At 42.8% G+C, this 20,270-nt stretch overlaps 1 protein-coding gene across 6 annotated transcripts in view; it reads left to right on the forward strand.

The window, feature by feature from the left end:
- pard3ab (par-3 family cell polarity regulator alpha, b) overlaps window positions 1–20,270 on the forward strand; it is a 447,253-nt gene that overhangs the window by 150,036 nt on the left and 276,947 nt on the right. For all 6 annotated transcript variants that reach the window (XR_011907558.1, XR_011907559.1, XM_072363699.1 and 3 more), the window contains 3 exons: window positions 3,587–3,817; window positions 4,919–5,165; window positions 14,073–14,201. Coding sequence is in view for 4 of the 6 variants with exons in the window: in XM_072363699.1 (XP_072219800.1) it covers window positions 3,587–3,817; window positions 4,919–5,165; window positions 14,073–14,201 (607 nt within the window). In the remaining 2 variants the exon portion in view is untranslated. The remainder of the gene's footprint in view (window positions 1–3,586; window positions 3,818–4,918; window positions 5,166–14,072; window positions 14,202–20,270) is intronic.

Consider the following 20,270-nt stretch of genomic DNA (forward strand, 5'->3'; position numbering starts at 1 on the left):
CACCTTTTATTTGTTGGTTATCATAACTCTGGCTTCTCCAGGCACTTGTCCTAATATTTAGTGGTTCATACGAAATGTCCTTTATTATACGGTCCAGCTGACTGACGTCTTTGCAAAGTTAAATTTAAATCTAATGACATGAGATCGACTCATCTAAACTGAATCAATCACCCCACCGTTGCCAGCTGGGTCCGAACTCTTTATTTACCAGCTGCTTCGTGATCCGTCTATATTTGTTATGGCAAGGCTGTCGAAGCCTAAATTAGAAGGATAATGTGTATCTTCAGATGAATTATAGTGCCATTCTATTTGAATACACTTTAATTATTCAAAGCTGACTGACTGGTTGCCAGATTTGAAATGATTCACTTGGCTGTTTTATTCCATTTCTGTCAGACAATGAATATAAACAGTGTTCTCAGACATAATTATTTGCAGTTTCGTACGTCTTCCCGTGAAAAGTAGGTGCCAGACTTGTCATTTAGATTTACGGACTGCTGTGTTTTTGTCCAGGTGGCTTCCTGAGCAGAATGTCACAAGAAGCTATGTTGCCATGTTGTTACTTTAGAAGAAGTCCAACTGCAGCAGTTTGTAACTGGGCTCATGGAATTTGCCAACAACAAATAACCCTAAAGTATCTCTGGTGCATCACTCTTCTGTCTTGTCCCACATTCAATAAACAAGAATCTTATGATTGTTCTCATTTGGCTCCGCCCACTTCTCAGCCTCTCAGCTCTCCTGCTGCTCCTCAAACCTATTCTTCTACCCCAGACCCCGGGGCCTCTGGCAGCTTTGTACTGACAAGCAGGTGCTTCCTATTAGGTGTAAAGGCCGTGCTTCCTGTGCTCGTTGAATCAGATTTAGTAGTCATGATTATTCTTTAACGACTGTTTGGTCATGGCTTTTGGTGGACCGCCTTCTCCGTGTTCAGTGCTTCATGGAATCAGTCGGTGACTAAGAAACAACTTGAGTGCAGGAAATCCAAAAGAAAGCAGGACAGAGAGAAAACATATTAAAATCTAAACTAACCGGCATCAACTGCAGCCGGTTGTATTGCATCACCCCCCCCAGTGGAAACATAAGACCCACAGTGCTGCCATTTGTTTCTCCTTATTGCAGAGGCTGCCAGGCTCAGCCATTCGGGTGTTTTATAGACTATTCAGGTGCTTCACTTTTTCCACGTTCCATCAACATTGACTTGTCCGTTCACATATAGACATTTGAGAATTGATTCAGAATCTTCGATGTCTGCATCTCAGATTTGATCATCTCCCCCGCTGAGCTTTTCCATCTGGCTCGTGTAAACCTATGGCGTAGCAGCTTCTTCTTTTATTGATTTTTTTTTTCCCAGTGCGTGAAAATGAGCTGGAACCTACAGGCCTCGTCTTCCTGAGCCTCGGGTGGTGCTCTGCAGATTTAAATCCTCAGCCATGTTGCTAGAGGCAGATATGTCTAATAACTCATCACCAAAAACAACATTTTAATGTTGACAAAGTAAAGGACTTTAAGGGGACAAAAAGTTTTCATGTTTGAGACTGCGAGCCATTTGTCAAATCTCCATTTCAGTGTAAATAATTCCCTTTTTCTTTAATACTGTCACTGAAGTGTGACTGTTGTGAATGGCAGCAGGCAAAGCCTTTAAATACAGAGGGTGTGCAGCATGAAAAGCCCATCAGCCTGGCTCTCACAGAGACGTTAAGGGAACAGGACAGGCTGATGAGAATGAATGGGAGGCCGCGAACCCACAAGCTTGTTCACTCGGCATGTATTCAATTTTCTTTCTTTTCCCCCCTTTTCTGTCTTATTTATTTATTTTTTTTGTCACTGAAAGCAACCAGCTTGGTCCAGTTGAACTATTTGAGAATATTTGACAGCCTGGGTTGGTCATTTGAATACATTTGATGATTTTGTGAACGTTTCCCTGTGTTTTAAGCGTATCAAAGCATGTAACATTATGCGTAGAATGATGATAAAATCATAAAATCCATCAAGTATAGGAAGCATAATGATTTGAATAGGACTGGACCTGCTGAAGATGCAAATCTCGTATGAAACATCGTGTTTTTTCTTTTTCCTCATTAATTAATCTTTATAAACTCTTCATTTTTTAATATATTTCCTCTAAACTTGCTATTCTTCACCTCCCCTTTCCCCTTATTCTCATCTCCTGAGCCATGACTCCTCATGTTGGTCTGCCAGGCAGCGTGTGACACCACTGAGAAGATAAGCGACTCTTTCATTTACCTTCATATCTCCTCACCTTTTTCCATTTATTATCCCCGCCATGTGTGCTCTGAGCATGTGAAAGGTGCCATATGGGAGCAAAAATTATGCCCACGCAACTGTATGAATTGCCTTAGTTTAATTAAACTGTCATGTTTCTCCAATTTTGCTGATGGTTATTTTCATGTACAGCCTCATCTTGTAATGAAATTTGTAGTCATTTGGGAGGAATGACACACACACACACACACACACACACACACACACGAGTGCACATGAATTGATCAGGAAACAGTGTCCAGGTTTGATTACAGCGTGTTGATGTCAGACTTTATTGCTTATTGTCCCTTAGGAGGCTGCTCATACTTGGGTGAAACAGGTGGTTTTTTTCTTCAGTCATTCTATACCTGTGGTCAGGCTACTAATAAGGCTTTTCTTTACCTGCTTATGGAGGTCAGCAGCTTCTTCACGGATGTGTTAGGAAAATGCAGCTGTTCTGCAAAACAGTTTCTGTGTTTCCATGGATGCAGGAACTCGTATGTAGGACTGCGGTCTGTTCTTATATATATTTACTGTACAGTTGGGAAGCATTTTACAGCTAATATATTGTATTTTTCTGCATTGAATAGATGGTTAGGTCTGGATTTTGGAAGGTGGTGCTGCAGAGAACGTCTGTTATGAGTGTCCAGAAGGCAGGACACAAAATTACAGCAGTGGATGAGCTGTTTTTGTGCTGATATCAGAGCAACATGAACGTATCCATGTAAGAAAAGAGTAAAAAAGATGAACTGCTGCATTCACACATTATGTTTCCATTCTGCCTCTACCAACATCGGGCCTCGATAGGCCTTTTATATGGTTTTGGTCCAGGTTCTTTGCTGGGTTTCCATCACACTCGCTGTGTGTGCTAATGACTGTTGCTGTAGACATCCAGTTTGAGGTTCCTGGTGAGGCTGGAACATGTCCCAGAATCCACCAAAGAGAATGAGTGAAGTGCTGCAGCTTCCCACACTGGACAGATTCTGAGGTCATACTTTAGTTGGTGGTCTTGTTGTCGTATACGTGTCACGTTGAATAGTCAAAGTCTTTCTCTTTCTCACCCTCTAAACATATCATAGCGTCACGTAATCCTCGTGCTAGTTTTGTTTCTCAAGCATCGGATCGTCATCTGTTGTCATAAAGAATATGTTTAGATATTTGAAGTTAATTAGATTGACAGATTAGCTGAGGTCAAAGTGAAATGTAGTGGGGCTGTGTTTGAATGAGGGTATCAGTGGAGACGTAAAGGCCACCGCTGTGGATTTAGGGGACTTGGTTCCGTTGATTTGTTTCCAACAGTACGTACCTCTGTATCCCTCATCAGGTTCCTCCACAAAGGATGTGGGACCATCGCTGGGCCTAAAGAAGTCCAGCTCTCTGGAGAGCCTCCAGACAGCTGTGGCAGAGGTTACCCTCAATGGGGACCTCCCATTCCACAGGCCCCGCCCTCGCATCATCAGGGGGCGTGGCTGCAACGAGAGCTTCAGAGCAGCCATCGACAAATCCTACGACCGACCAGCTGCCACGGAAGACGATGACGAGGGCATGGAGACTCGTAAGATATAAAGCATTCTGTATCAGGGGGAAGTTTTAATATCCTGTAAATGCAGAAATGAATCACAGGTTTGAGCCGTCGACGTCGGGTCAGTGAGGAAACTTCCACCTGAGCCAACATGTCCTGCCTGGAACATGTGGAATGATGCAGAGATCTTGCATTTTGTGGCTGCTGAAATGATGCCAAATAACACTAACGCAGCTGTGATCATATCTAACAATGAAACTGATGGGGATGCGAGCCACTTAAACTCTGCTGTGGCTTTCATTTTTGTGCATGAGAGTGACAGCATTCTGACTAATGCTCAATATCTGGCAGCTGATTTTATCTCGGGCTTGTGGCGATGGCATATCGATGACTCAGGAAGCAACTTCCACTGCGCGAGATATCAGTGGCATCACCCTGTTAGCAGGGGGAATATTAGACAGGATGTCATTCTGTGATAAGCCGGCATCTTTTCAGGGAGTTCTTCTCAGAACAACATGTATTCACAGTCTCTGGAGCCTGTTTAAGACCTTTCAGGGATTACAATTAATCCAAAATGAGAAGGTTACTATACTATACTAAAGTCTAAAAGGCGTAATGTTAAAGAGCCACACACACTCGTGAGTTTTTTTATGTAACCGTGTTTATTATAAGATGACAAAATACCACAGGCGGACATTAAAATTAGACATCCGCACATGTCCACATGAAATTAAGGAAGGGTGGGAGTGAAACAGCAGTGTGTGGGTAAGTTAAATCTATCTGAAATGGTGACAACCCAATGACTCATCAACTATTTTGGTGAAGTAACACTCCTTAGTACCGTAATAAAACAGTAATTCATGTACTGATCATCATCTTATAATTTGGTTTCAATCTCATTGTGGAGCAGGGCTCTTAAATGACTTGTAGCGTGTAGTTAAATTGTGTTGGACTCCTGGTGCTTCCACATTAATGGGACCCATAGATTTTCATTTATTAGAGTTATTGATTTTCATATGTGCCACAGTTCTCTATTAAAACTACCTGTTGATTGGTTAAAAGAATGTGTTCTCTCTTTCCCCTCCATGTTTCTTCTTCTCTCCCTCCTCGGTTGTGTTGTTTTCCTGTCTCCAGTGGAGGAGGACACGGAGGAGAGTTCACGGTCGGGGAGGGATTCTGTGTCCACGGTGGCAGACCAGACCCCGCTGTCCAGTGCAGAGAAGCCACTGGTCAACGGCACCAACCGCACCAAAGAGGAGAAGAAGAAGGACAAAGACAAGGGAGGGAAGGAGAAGAAGAAGCAGGATGCAGGGAAGGAGAAGGACAAGGACAAGGGGAAACCCAAGAAGGGCATGCTGAAGGGACTCGGGGACATGTTCAGGTAAATATACCAAACTTTGAAGTGAATGTGATCCTTTGGCCCAATCCCATTTCACCACTTCCAGCAGCGCTCGTCTCCATCAGCATTCCCAGAGGTTGATGATGTTTACGTGTTGTAGTACTTCGTCCCCTCAAGGGAAACGGTACTTAGTGTGCATAATTTAGCTTTGGTGATTATGTCTTTAAACACGCTACAACCGGCAGAAAGCAAGGATTTAATCAGCTTGTGTGGTTTTAAAAAATGCATCTAATTGCTAATTTTGGTATGAAAATTGTGTGAGAGACCAGAACAGCACCAGTTTATGTTGTGTCTATTTACGCAGAAGGAATTGATGGCAACTGATGACCAATCAGTCGGAGATTATTTCAATCCACTCCCTCCAGTTACTCAGTTTCAGAAGACCCTTAAAATGAAAGGAAATTGGATTTGGGCTGAGATTCAGCCTCCTTTCATCAAATGAACTAAATCAGTCCGAGCTGTAAACAATGACATACATGTCAGATTTTACACAAATCAAGAATGAGGAGAACTGTCCTCCTGCTGGACAGTATTTATAGCCACCTGCAGGGAAGCTCTCAGCATGTCTGTTTAAGGAGTCGAACTCTTAAACACCCTTCACACCTGACGTTTTTCTGCCACTGGACACTACAATCTGCTTCAGCCCAGAAGTAATTGCTGTATTCATCCCATCAGCAGCGATGTAAACAGAACACCCCGGTGTTGCAGAATGAAGGTTGAGCATGCGTCACTTTTCCTTCACTGACAGACTCTTACCAACTGAAGCATCTCACGTGGAGGTTTTCAAACTGCAGGATTGTCTTGTGTTCCTCAGTGAAAACTGCAGTAGTCTGGAGAACATGAGCTAATGTTGTGGCTTCCTGTTGCAGGAGCTAACAAGCCCCTGTCTCTGGGACTGGATGCAACCTCGTTTTGTGTGATGCGCTGCTGTCTTAAGAGCACCAAGACGATGTGTTCAGACCTCAGTGTGCAGTGCTTTTTCATTTCCCACCTCCTCTGTATTATCTCCCTAATCTTGGCACAAAAGCTCATATACAGTAAATATTCACTTCACTGAATCCGAGTGAGAGCCGAATGATCAATAGCTCAGTGATCGATATCTACTGCAAACAGCTTATACAGCATTATTGACTGAAGGCTTGAATGTTCCTAGAAAGGTGTGATTGTTTGAGGCCTGAGCTGTGCAGCCATAACACTTTTAAATGCTGCAGAAAACCCTAATTAGACTCCCAGACAGCTTGACCTTTATGGTCTTTATCCATATGAGTAATTCTTCCCTGCACCTGCGATATTTCTCTGCCCGTACAGTCTTTTATCAATAAACTTAAGCAAATATACACACAAACATCCCTTTACTTTCTGGTTGATATGTTCCCTGCACTTTGTCTGTAAGAAACAAGCATCCCCATGTGTGTGCAGGTCAGGTGGTCTTTGCTTTCTCCATCTGATTGGTTCGGAAGACCTTGGGTCAGGGCAGTAATTTCTGTATGTTGTATATTTCTATACATCATATTAGCCAAACTGGCTCTGACAGGGTGTAAAGAGAGGAAGGTAATGAAGTCCATAGAGTTGGAAAGAGAGAAAATACTGAAGAAAAGGAGGCAGCTTGAGGAGCAACAAGTAGTGAAAGTGTTTGAGGTCAAAAGTGGACTCGAAATGAGAAAGTCTGGCATCTTTTAAGGGAAAGGAAATTAGTTACTTTGCAAAATGATATCAAAATGTACATGGATCAGTTAATATTCACATAAAGGTCAATGTGCTAAAAGCAAAGTGAGGATGCTTTAGGCTCTTTTTTGTTAATCTTTAACTCCATAGAAAGTGTGACGAAGTAGAATGAACAAATATTTGGCGTAACCACCCTTTTGTGCTGCGGACGTGCGTTTTCTCATCACTGTAAAGGAGCTGAAGGGACTGGTTGGACACCAAAAACACATATTCATAGTCCGTTAGTAATGAGTTTAAATCCATACCTAGCTTACTTATTGTATCTCAAAGGAATAGTGAAAAGTGAATGTAAATATGTAGACATATAGAGGACAGTGACAGAGAAGAAGAGTTAGGAACCTGGCTGTCAGCAGCTGGAATTTAGCTCTTCAGCTCCGCAGTGTTGTAGTCAGCAGGGCTCCGTGTTAAACAGGTAGGATCGCTTCCGATGACTGCAGTTTACATTTAGGGAAGCAGAGAGGCTCATAGAAAACACAGCGTGGGCCACAGGAGCGCTAATCACCAGAGTCATATGAGCAAATACTGAAAAGTCGTACAAACACTCACTTTTTCAGCTTTCCCTGCTAATGCTTGACAGGGACAAACACATACAAATAGGTTTGAAACAGAAATGCAACCAGGGCACAAGCTGCACATATCTGAAGAGCGTGAGGTTTGATTCTTCAACAAACAGATCCTCGTTAAGAGGATTATTTAATATTTTATGAGTGGACAGCAGTCAGAGCTCTTTCCCTTTGGACAATTAGGTTTTCTGATGGGTTAGTTAAACTCAAAGCTGGTCAGAAGATGAGCACATTGCTATTTAAACTTCAAACATTTCCTATAAAATGTGGTGACAAAGTCATTACAACCATCTCAAGCAGAAGTCACATGGTGCTAAAATCCACAGTGGAGCTCGTGCTTGAGCCTCTTTGGAATCTCTGAGGTTTCACTTGTTTTTAGATGGTGAAAAATGTTGTTGTTGTTTCCTTTTGAGCATCTTTTAGCTTGAGCTTCAGGATAAGTTTCTGATTCTCCAATCTGAGAGTGTGCTCCTTTAACTTAAGGAAGTGGGTTTCATCATAAAACAGCCCATATTTTTTTAATATACCACTTTTTAAGTACTCTTGCAGAGCTAACCACTTTTACAACTATTAGTTTTCTCATGGAAACATCTCAATAACGTACATGGAAACATTAACAAATGATCAGAAGTAACTGGGCTCTTCAAAGTAGGTCGGAGTTACTCGGCTAAGACCAGGGTCATGATCTGCGGGAGCCTCTAACTCCCAGCAGCGTGTGGTTTGGCTCTCCCATAAGCCTCTCCATAAATAAGATGAGGACAGTTGCAAAAGTGTCACATTTATATGAATTACAGCGCTTATGTGATACACTTTGCACTAGTTTAAGATGGAACTTTTCATCTGTAACATTGTTCCAATGAAGACTCTGAAATCCAGTTTCAGATCCACACACAGTACAGGCTTCTCCAATTAAACACTGCTGAACCTGCACAGCAGCACGCAAAAACATCCAGTTTCTCTGCTCTCCCCCATATGATAATAATTGGTGCGCATTGTTAAAAACAGGTGTTATGCTGCTCTGATTGGCTCAGTATTGGCTTCATCAGATCTGCTCCATTAAGACTCACTTTGATGCCCTGTTTGATCTGCACCCAGTGTTTACTGGCAGAGACAGCTGTGTTCCAAAATAATGATGCGAGTTATAGTCAATCCATCTGTAAGCATCGCGGAGAGCCGAGATTCGGTCTAATTATCATTATGCAACCAGATCGTGTAACAGAATCTCAGATGTGGTCACGTGATGCTACCAAAGTTATGTTGGAATGAGTAAATCATCGAGTTATGAAAGTGGGACTGTTGGGTGATGGTAGGCAGAGAATTAATTCAGCCGCCGCCTCACGGCCTGAGGATGGTTTCTCAATTTAAAGGACACATCCATGACGGTCCTTCAGTCCCGACTCAGCAGAGGAGCCGATTTCCTCAGATTTCTTTGAGGAAAAACAAAATTTCCAAAATGGTCTTAACACACCAGGGAAGAATAATCTTCAGTCAAAGTCGATGCCCCTGGGCCCGATAGTTGTCTCAGGCAGAGAAGAACGACAAAATTACCATATGATTTCCATCGCAGGTTTGCTCTTTTGTACCGTCTCGCATTGCACGAAGAAATGAAAAACAAGTAGACGTTAAGTACAGCATCAGCAGACGAATCTCAAAGAAGGAACATCCAAGTTAACGCCCACGTTGTGCATTTGACAGGTGATGTGTGGGAGCTGCAGTTTAGCAAACACCACAGCACTCAGCACTTAGCTGCAAATTTGTTGCTAAAAGGAAAGAAGGGGAAAAAAGGTGCCAGACTTTGCATGTTTCACTTGTGTCGGTGTCAGCTTGTCATGATGAAATGGCATGAAAATGTGTGTGCTGTCCCAAACCGCTGAGGGTGGAGAACAAAGTCTCTGCTTTTTTAAAAGGGCACCAAGTGCACGCTGTCACACTGCCAAGCGTGAAGAGAGCAAGTAAGTCCCGAGAGTGGCTCTACAGCGTATCAAGAGTTCCCGATGAGCGTCGTGGGTTTGAGTGAGTGAACATTGTTGGTGCAGGAGTGTCAGGGAGAGCTTTGATGCGTTTTTGCATGAAGGAGGGGTGGATCGGCAGCTGAAGGGATGAAAAAGTCAGAGGACTGTGTGTCCGCGCGTGTGTGTGATCAACAGAGTCGCCGCTGCCTGACGCTCTCATGTCTCGGAGGCCTCACACTCAGGCCCAATCAAAGCATCATTACCATCAACCCCTGCCAAAAGCGCAGCCTGCCAACTCTGAAGCCATCTCCCTCAGTCCTCTGATCATCTCTTGGACTCAGAAGCAACACCCAGTCTGTTAGTTTGGCATCTGCTAAGATGGTTGCTGCCCAGAAATTTGAGGGCTGCACTAATTTTGCAGTGGTGTGTGTGTGTGTGTGAGTTTGGATTTTTTCCCATCATGAACAAGTGAACAAGCCTAAAATCTCACAGTAGCAATCTTTGTGGTGTGTTACACCATACGAGGCCTGCTTGTGTCCTTTCTTACTGCCTGCTGAGGATTTTTTTGAACTCTTGAATTAGATTTGTCACAGGTGGAAGGAAGGTAAAATGCAGGTGACTTATAATGCTGCTGATAGTGTTCATTGTGTTGCGTGTAGTGCTAACTGTGACAGCAAATGAAGAAATGGCTTGAAGCTGTTGGCACTACGTCAACACAGGAGATGCTGCATAAGAAGCACCTTGGAGACCTACGCTGTCAAGCAGGATTAGTGGCTTAATGGGGTAACTGCAGGTTCAAGTCTGGGCTTTCATTATCCCACAACTGGTCATTTCTTACTGGAATGTGGCAACATGGCAGCTTAACCTGTTCTAGAGCAGGTTGAGTTTCCAGACCAATGAAATAAGTGAAGAAAGCCCATCTATGCATGGGCAGTGAGAGTCTCTCTGTGGCTTTCTCAAAGTCAAAGCAGGCACACACTGCTGGGCTTTCACTGTGAGAGATATGCAAGCAAAAGGAACGCTCATGTGGCCTGAAACAGAGACAGAATGCTCTTAAGCTTGTCCCTGAACATGATTTCTATTCAATAAAATCATAACAGTCATTTCCTTCCACTGTATATGAGTTTATCGCCCCTTAAAATGAACAACTTGCATCAAATTGTACCGTTTGTTCATGTTTTTGTTCAGCTCCATCTTTTAAAAATGACGGATGGAGAAGGTCCTCGAACGGGTCCTCTGTTTCCTAAAGTCCACCCCCAACTCCTTCGTCTTTGTGACTTTGAGTTTCAGGCGGTTTAGTCCACCACACTCCTATACTCACCCTAAATCCACTTCAGGTCATCTAGAAAATAAGGACGGAGCAGAGAACAGAGACTTATTCATGTTTACACGAATAGAAACTTGCAATAAAGTACAAAAGCATGAAGCACTTCAGAGCTTATCCTATCATGAGCTGAAATGAAAGACTGAATTAAGTCAAGTCATCACTAATTCCAGTGAATTTCACTTAAATCTGACCAGTGGAAACCGAGATGTTCCACTCTTCTTCTCTGTCCCAGTCGAGTCAGAAACAGGTGTGTTTTCTCACCTGCTATTCAAAGGTTAAAATCCACTGTGCCACCAACACTGCACACATCACCGCCACCAGGGATTAGCAGTGAAACACAGGTGGTCTGCTGACATTTTGAAGATATCTTTTAAAACCACAGAAAGCGTCAGACTCTTATCGATGGTGTCAGGCTCCGGGACGAGACGGCTCTAACTGTGCTTCGAACGGGAGATTATTAAAGGCTGCAGTGTCATGGTTAATGTTCTGTCTTCTCTTCAAAGTTTTCCCGCTCTGTCATAAATCTTGTTGTGTTTGTGCCTGTGTGTGAGTGACGAGGCTGATTTTAAAGGGCTGGTAATGAAAGTTAGTGGTGTGGAGAGAGAAAGCGTCTCTCGCCATGATAGATCACTCCTGCTTTTAGCATTAACTTCAGGCTGTCACTCTGAGCTTTTCAGGCGGCTGCAGTTAGATTAATCAGGTAATGGACCTTCATCTTCTCTCCTCTTTCCAGTTTTCCTCCTCTTTCCTCTTTCCCATCTCTTGGTTTGTCCTTCAGTGGCATCGGTGTTTGTTGCGGTTTGCGAGTTTCTACTTGTTAGGACTTTCCAGGGGGAAAAAAGGGGGGGAAACGTCATAGAAAAAGTAAGAAATACTGAAACTATGCAGTTAAGTGGACAGTCGATGCAACGCTGTCGACACATTCCAATGAATTTCACTTAAACGAGTTTAAAAGTTTAAATAATCCTTAAGAAAAACACTATAATAACTGTAATAATCCTTAAGAAAAACACTATAATAACTGTAATAATCCTTAAGAAAAACACTATAATAACTGTAATAACTCTTAAGAAAAACACTATAACTACCTAAAAGCATTAGATTTCACCGTGTTAGAATTAATACCTGATAATGGAAGAGGTTACTTGTTAGAAAACTGACAGACACGTTCTCCATCCATTAGGATTCTTCTTACTGTCTTCAGCTGAACTTCCTGAAACTTTTTACCCCCAAATTCACATTTTAACACCTAAAATAATGGAAGCAAAATTTGTAAGTTGAACAAAACTGTTTTTTTTTTTAAATTTGCTGGAGCTTTTATTTTGTGCGTGACTGGACTAAAAATTAAGTTTCTCCGGCTCCTTCTCGTTGTCCTCATTTCCAAGCAATAAGATCTGTGGAAATCTGTGACTGGTGTCGGTCACTTCTGCTTTTTGTGGTTTTTCGCCTCTTTTAAAGGGCCTCCTGAGCAGGCTGAGGGCTTTGGACAGCGAGCTGAAGCACAGCAGAGAGGGATGTGTTTTTATATTAGTTTTTAAGCTTTAAGGTCACTAGTTTACACTTTTCAATTCAGTTTCTATTCAAGAACAAAAAAATACATGCAGTACAAATCCAGTGCAGGCCGATTAATTGCTTTCCCCTCTGGAGGACTTAAATGCTTTCCGTCTTTATAATAAGACATAATATTTAAGTAAGATCCCCCCCTGCGTTTGATGAGGGCGATACATTTCTCACTCCTTTTAAAGATAATTACCCCCACATTATTCCTAAAGTGTGCGAATGTATGTCCCAAACTGCACAACTTGCTGGAAAATCGTTGATGGACAGACTGAGTTTTGCTGAGAGATGATTTTTAAGTTCACAGAAGATTTTATAAATGACCACAGTTCCTGTAAATGCTAAGTTTCCCACTCAAGGTCATAATTGATCATAAGTCCCAGATGCTGACTCTATCCTGGATATTTCACTTGGGTGGTCCTCTGGTCACACCGATGTCAAAGCAATACAGGATCTGTTGTGTTCATGCTGAGTTTCCATTGATGGCTTTATTCCACCGCTCCATCACCAGTTTATGGGAAAATCTGAACTCGCACGGGCCATTTAACCGTTTTGTTTTTCCCTTTAGAAATGATCCTTGTCAATGCCACAAACTAGTAAAGACGCATTTTCTGTCCAACTTGGTTACGAATAGTTGTGGGAAAAGTAATCGATGTGGCATCTGGAGCATTTTTTTCTTTGTTTTTCTCGCTTTTTGTTACATTTCTTTCATTCACAATTATTTCTCTGTTCACTTTTTCTTCTTTCCTTTCATTCCCTAGTTTTCTGGCTGCATCTTTTCTTCTTCATGCTTTGTTCCTCGGTGTTAAACGCTCTCACTGCAGAGTTTTATCTACAGTTCTGTTCTCTCGGTTTGTTGATTCTGTGTATTTCTCTCATTGATTTGCTTTGTTTTCTGTTCTTTCTTCTGCATTGATTTCCACACAGACTTTCCTTAGATTTCGCCCTCATTTTCTTCCTTGCTCACAAGCCCGTATTCAGGCTGTCTTCTTCTTCTTCTTCTCTTTAATCCTCAAACACACTTCACTTTAGAGGTCTTCACTTGTTTGGTTTGCTTTTGATCTGGTGACTTTCGGCTCTTTCTTCAGTAGCATTCAAACACAGACACACATCACTTAAGGTTGTCTTTGTGTTTTTCAGTCGAGCTCTTTTCTTTCAGTGAGTTTCTCTCTTTTCTTTCCTTTTGTTCATTACCTTCTCACTCATTCATTAACGCACACACGCACAGCCCCTTGGTTGCTCTCATCGTTGTCTCTTTCGAAGTCTTAGATATCCTCTGTGGACCAATTTCGCTGTGAATAATCGCAGGTTCATTGTGGAAGCGAGCGCAGTGCCAAAGTCATTTCTTCAACAGGCTTTATACCAGGTCAATCAAGCTGAAATATCTCTGCAATGGCTCCTATTTCATTAAGCGTCACTCCCTGCCTATGAATATGATTACTTCATCTGTGCCTCCTCCCCAACTTTAAACGAGCTGAATTGGGTTTGAACTTGTAAGGAGAACTTTTTGAATGCCTCTTTTGAGGGCCTGATTGACTCCTAAGTCACACCTTTGGACAGTTTCTGTGACAATCTCAGTCCAAATTTGTTTCAAGAAACATTCTTTGACTTATTATTAAATGTCTTGGTGACAAAAGCCATATTTTCAAACTTTTGAAAAGGTTTTCTCCAAATGGCTCCGTCTCCTCAGACCTTCGTTCTGTTTGTGCAGCTCTGCTGATGAAGATGGAGCTTTTGAATAATCGCTCCTGTTTTTGTGCCCCAGGTTTGGGAAACACCGTAAGGATGAGCGGCCGGGGGAGAAGATGGATCGGAAAGGCTCCAGCAAGTGGAGATCTGAGGAGACGCAGGTGTCAGAAGAGGAGACGATGAAGATGAGGATGGAGCAGGAGAGGTTAGGAGCGGTTAATGTTTTTATTCTGCATTTAGCACGACGCTGTCTGCAGGCTGCAATGTGCAGGGAGGAAGAAGAAGATGAAAAACTATCATCATAATGGAGCTTTGTTGAGCTGAGCGAACCAAATGATTCGAATAATGCTGTTTGTTGGGATCTATCAGCATTTTTCGAGCCCCGATCACTATTACTTAAGAGATAATTTAATTCATAGCTTCTATGTTGCTCCTCTTTGTTTGATCTTTTCAGCCTTGTATGTGCTCACTGAGTTGGATCGCCTGGCTTGTAAATCTAGCTTCCTGCTTTGATAGCTGCAGATAGTTTGTCTTCACTCCTTATTTATTTTCATAGAATTAGTTGATATGTTGTCTGACTCTAATTCAGTCAGAAGAAGAGTGCTTTACATGAAGAGCGAATAAGAAAGAAGAACGTAAAGTGATTTAAGGGCTGCATGTTTCACTGCCCCGTTGTATCCCAGCAAAATGAGAAAAACGACCTCTCTATAGACCCAACTTTATGCGTAAGGCTGCTGTCGTGTAGGAACTGTAAAGAGTCGCTCCATTAATACAAAGTGGAAGCACTACATGCTGATGGATTGCTGTGATGTTGAAATTCTCCTCACTGCAGGAAGGAAAGCCCAAACCATGAAACCAGCACCAGATCTGATGCATAACAAAGCCTGTGGACATTAATGTCCATGTATTGTACCTGATTTATGGCTTTGGCTTGTGGAAGATTCAGTTCTTGCTGCTCGTCCACTAATCAAGTAGTGTTTTTAAAAACTGGAATCCCTCCTTTCTCTTCGCTTTGCTGTATTTTACAGACTTGCGGGAGTTTGATGTTTCCTTCATAAATCAACTGTGCCAAAGCACAATGTTTTGATAAAGAATCTGCACATTTAGAGGAACATTGTCGTGGCATCTAGTGTCAAAACAGCAAACTGCAACCAACTGAATACTTTCCTAACATCACATTGCTTTTTCTACAGAAAAATGTGAGCTAAAGATATCGTAGCTGAACAGCCAAATGAAGCTTCTTACTTCCTGCTGCCCCAGAGCTGGAACTATCTTGTCTGACAGTGTTTCATTTAATGCAGGAATTACTTTGTTAGCATTGGGTTTTCCGCTCACTCTGACCAAAAGAAACCCACAAGCCAAAAGTAAAAGCGCCTTCTTGTTTGTATTTAACGAACGTCTGAGAGACACCACACAGATATCGATGTGAAGATGCCACTGAGCGTGTGGAAGACTGTGGCTGCTTTGGTGTTAAACAATGATCCACTTAGTTATTTTACCGTACTGCTCTCCAAACATCCAACAGGGAGCTTCTGCTTCTCACTTCAGAGTGTATTGATCAACCACTGCCAGAGGCTGTAGTTAATCCAGCTGTGATTGACTCGCTGGATAGACATCCTCACAGGCTGAAGTCTCAGGCCTCAGAGGGCTCAAAGCCCAGCATCAATACTCCTCTGCATTTATTGTGCGAGAAGTCTGGAGAGATGAAATCTATTCCTTCAAAAAACACTCATACATGTGACCTTTTGATGATGGCAGCGTGGAGAGCTGTCAAACACTTTGGTCCAAGATCTCACTTAGATCCATTTATTCTCCAAACCCTGAAGTCCATGTCAGGATTTTTGTACTAACGGGGTTAATGTAGTGGGTCAGGCAAGCCTCCAACTACTTCCTCAAGCTCTCTCCAAGCTATCCTCCCTTGTTCCCAAGCCAACTGGGATGTATTCCCTCCGTCAGTCCTGGATCGACTCCTTTAAACCTCTAAACTGAGGAAAGATCACTGACGGGTTCCTTAACCACCCCAACTGGCTCCTGACCATATGGATGAGCGCTGTGCCTCTGATCTCCAAACTTTTCACCTGAAATCAGAGAGTAAACTGATTGTAGCTCCAGTTGTGATGTAGGTCTTTTGGTCACTAGTCACCAGCTTTCTTACCCGCCTCCTCGTTCGTGTTTGTAGCAGCATGGAGAGCCGTGGCTGACCAGGAGTTGGTCACTAAAAGAAATTCCACCTCCATTTTATGGAATTGATTTGGATTTTCCGCAACTGATCAAGCGCAAGCAAATGTAATTTGCAAAGTTTGCACAGAAACGGGTGTTCGCACGTCGGGTGGCAACACGACGAACCTGTTCAATCACTTGAAGAGGAAGCATCCCAAACAGGATGCTGAGAGTCAGACAGCGAGGGGCCCGGCGGCACCGGCACTGCAGGTGGAGGCAGCAGCTAGCAGCTAGCAGCTAGCAGCTAGCATAAGACCAAAACAGACAACATTAACACAGGCATATGACAAGTCAAGCAAGCGATGGAAAGAGGTAACAGAAGCAGTTACCTTGAACGCACCGTTCAAGCCGGTAGAAAACGAGGGGTTCAAACGCCCGGTTAAAGTAGTTGACCCGCGGTACGAGCTGCTCAGCCGAAAAAATACTTCTCCAACTCTGCCTTAACACGGCTCTACTCTGAATGCCGAGAAAAGATTGAACGCAAAGTGCAATTTGAAACTATTTAAAATAAAATCTGTTGAGAAAGGTTCTTTGGACTAAATTTGACTAAATATTATATTAAAAAAAAAAAATTGTGATATGATTTTTTTGCCATGTCACCCCCCCCCCCCCCCTACTCCTGAGCTCCATTGCTCAAAGACCTTTAGGAAGTTATTGTCTTGGGACTCGTTCCCTCGAACCTTCCCTAAAGCATTAAAGTATGTTGCTGCCTGTGCTTGGAATAAGCTGCGAAAAACAGCTTTTAATCTGAAGAAACCTTTTATTAATCTAATTCAAAGCATTTGTGGCTGAAATATCTGGCTGAAAATGGTTGTTTACTAAAATGTATTTTATAATATTTGAGCAGAATGTGATGGGGCACCATTTTGAAGCATTAACAGTTCAGTAAAATAGCCCCTTCCACATCTAAAGCTGCATTCAGGACGTTTGATCACTGAAACGTCAATGCACTCGTAAATGGGGAACATTGGCTCGATGGTGATCTTTCCCTGGATTAGAGTAAAAGAGAATATGTTTGCTTGGTATGCTACACGGTATCTGACCTAAGATGAGGCTTTTTGTGAGACCGCACAGCCGTTGGTGTCTTTGCCATCTGTGAACTAAATCAAATCATTCTTTGAGTCTTGTAATTGTTTTAAGAAGCAGCCGTATATCCAGAGGTTAAAAGTTCAGCCTCTACAACTGGCAGTTTTGTGTGTATGACATCATTTTTCTCCGTGAACTCCTTTCGACCCCAACGACGGTTCAGTACTACTAATCTTGCTTAAGATTAACAGCGTGAGCTCAAGTGTTAGGAGTACACTGGATTCTGTTTTTCTGTATCACAGAGGCTCTAATTCCTGACTCCTTTGGACTTAGGTGGATGATCAAAATCTCTCAGTTTCCATCAATTTACACAGGTGCTTCGAAACTGGCTGAAAGTACTCGGCGCCAAGTAATGGAGCATTTCCAAATCCATGTTATCTATCCAGCAGGACTGGTAGCAGCCATCTTATCCTCCGAGACCTTTTCCCTTCTTGTACTTCCTGCCTTTCACTCTGGTCTGTCAGTTGTGTCAGCATTACCGCTAAAGAGACATTTTATTACACAGCCAACACAATGGCACATAATGGACCATTGTTCTGGCTTGATGTGGTAGAAAGGTCACTCGTCAAATACATTTCTTCTACCATGATGTGTCCCATCCTGCCATTTCTATGCCCTTTTCTCTTCTGCTTTTCCCTCTCCTTCCTCTTTTGGGCCAGCCTCTGGCTCTTTTCTTACTGCTTCTTGCTTTTCTTCGACCCTTTATTACATTAGTATTTTAATCTCTCATCAAGGCTGGCCGTTGAAAAGAAAACAGGGTCTTCCTTATGTAAGTATTTTGGGAGCTCGGGGGTAATGATTAGCCCAAGTGTGCTTTTCCTTCCTGTTGCATTTCAATCAACGTAATTGTATTTGGGAAGTATTTTTAGCAACATTGCCTTTTAAGTGCCTGTCACTTTAACATTGATAAGAAACACAGACTTTGTCTTAACGTTCCACTGAAAGCCGAGTCCCCAAAGACTTAAAAGGTGACCCAAAATGCTTTCATAGGATGGGAAGCCTGCAGTAAAGCCCACTGCTGGTGTTAAAGAGAGGGAAAAGCATGATGAATGTATATAATGAGTGTAAAGACTTACGATATGACTCAGAGCACGATGATAACTTTAGGATGTGAAGCTGTGGGTTGAATGACATGTAGCATAAACTGGTTGATGTCCCAATTCCAAATTTGCACAAAGTTTAGGGAAATAAAGCTCTGGTATAAATCCTTCAGTTCTCATGAACACAGTTTGTGTTTTCCCACAAAGATGCATCCCTGGCCCTGTTGACCTGTGAAGTGGTTCCTTATGAAACGTGCTCCACAGCGAAGGCTAAGCGCTGGATTGGTATGTCTGGCCTTATCTTATCAGCCTCTGTGCTCGCGTATACAATCAGCAGCTTCTGCTGCCGCTTTCTCTGATGGAAAACACAGTTTTTCCTCTGGGTTTAAAGATAGATCCCTCAAGGGCCCCGTTTCCTTCTGCTCTATTAGATAATTGCTGAGTCCACACGAGGTGAAGACGCCGTGTGCCGATCCACAGGCTTTCATCTGACTAAGCTGTAGGAGAAACGCTACGTTTTGCTGAAAAGGTTTTTGTCCCGGTCTGTAAACAGTAAGTTCATTAAAGGCGGGCTTGTAGTTGTAAAGTTTTAAACACAGCATTCCCAGCTTCTCTTTGTGTCCGATGGGGAAATGTCTTCATAGACTGATTATTTCATCATGCACCGCGGGCAAATCTTCTTGCAGGAGCATTTCAGACTTTGGCCTGCTGAGTTTTCAGTGATGTCGCACCCCCTCCTTTGTCACCACTGTCCCATTGGCTGCCATTAAAAAGGGGCCAGCAGAGAAAAGAGCAGCGCGATAATTGGTAGTTGTAAAGCTCTGATAATTGGTAAAGCTCTAATTACAGGGCTGTGCAATAGGTAGTTCCCCCTGCCATAGAAAATGGTGTTGCCAGTCATTCACAAGATAATGCCCTGAGAAGAAAGGATGTGTGTGATTTTCAGCGTGTGTTGTTTAGTGTGCGAGACAGAAAGACGTCAGCGGTGTGTTGTTTAAAGACAGACAGCGAGAGGCGTATTAGTGATACATTAACAGCACTCTGTGAATACAAAGCACTTACCTTGTTCTGAGTGTTAAGGAGAAGAGACACTATTAAGCATTGTTTATGGTATTATTCACGGGGGGGGCATAAAGAACAGACTCCACATCGTCTCTATTGTATCATGGAAAGTTAAAAAGGGGCAATAAACAGATGTTGCAGTGGTTCGGCTGGTGTTTTATTAATGTGACAGATGATATTTACAGCGTTTCAAGCATAAATCACAAAGAATTTTACTGCCACTCATGCATATCTTGTACCGACTGTTCTGCTTCGATGGCTTGTTTTCTCAGATAAAGTCATTCGCGTTACATAACCTCGGCTGGTGACCAGTCTTCCTCCTTAAACTGGCTGCAGTCTGACACTCAGCTCCACTCTTATGGGTCAAAGCTTTCTCTACATGCTCCAAAAGTCCATTTTCTTTCACTTTTTATGCAGCAGGAAAGTGATCAGCTGAGTTCACACTGTTGCTCTGCTCTAATAAAAATCAAATTAGCCCAAAAGACAGCGACTGTGCAGTGATTCCACATATTCTTACCCACGGGGAAGGGTCTTTTTTTGGCTTCATAAACACGTTTTTCCAAGCACAGCCTCTCGCATGGACACTCACAGACTGACAGGAGCAGATAAAAAGAGACACGATGGTCTGCAGGGTGACTGGCAGCTCAATCTGAGTCCTGCTCTGCGGGGCCGGCTCCTGTGGTCCAGTCAAAAATAATAAACAGTTTTTCTCATAAAGCCACTGCAGCCTGTAGCACAGCTGAATGTCACCCCTTCCACTTTCAGTGGCCTGCATTAGTCCAACTCTGGGAGCAGTAATTGAAATTAACAACCAGGCAGGCAGGTAATCGTTGTGCTGTTTCTGTCACTTTCAGAAGGTGCAACAC

Source organism: Leuresthes tenuis, unplaced genomic scaffold (assembly GCF_036924035.1).
Source record: "Leuresthes tenuis unplaced genomic scaffold, fLeuTen1.0.hap1 SCAF_14, whole genome shotgun sequence".
In the NCBI taxonomy this organism is placed as follows: domain Eukaryota; kingdom Metazoa; phylum Chordata; class Actinopteri; order Atheriniformes; family Atherinopsidae; genus Leuresthes; species Leuresthes tenuis.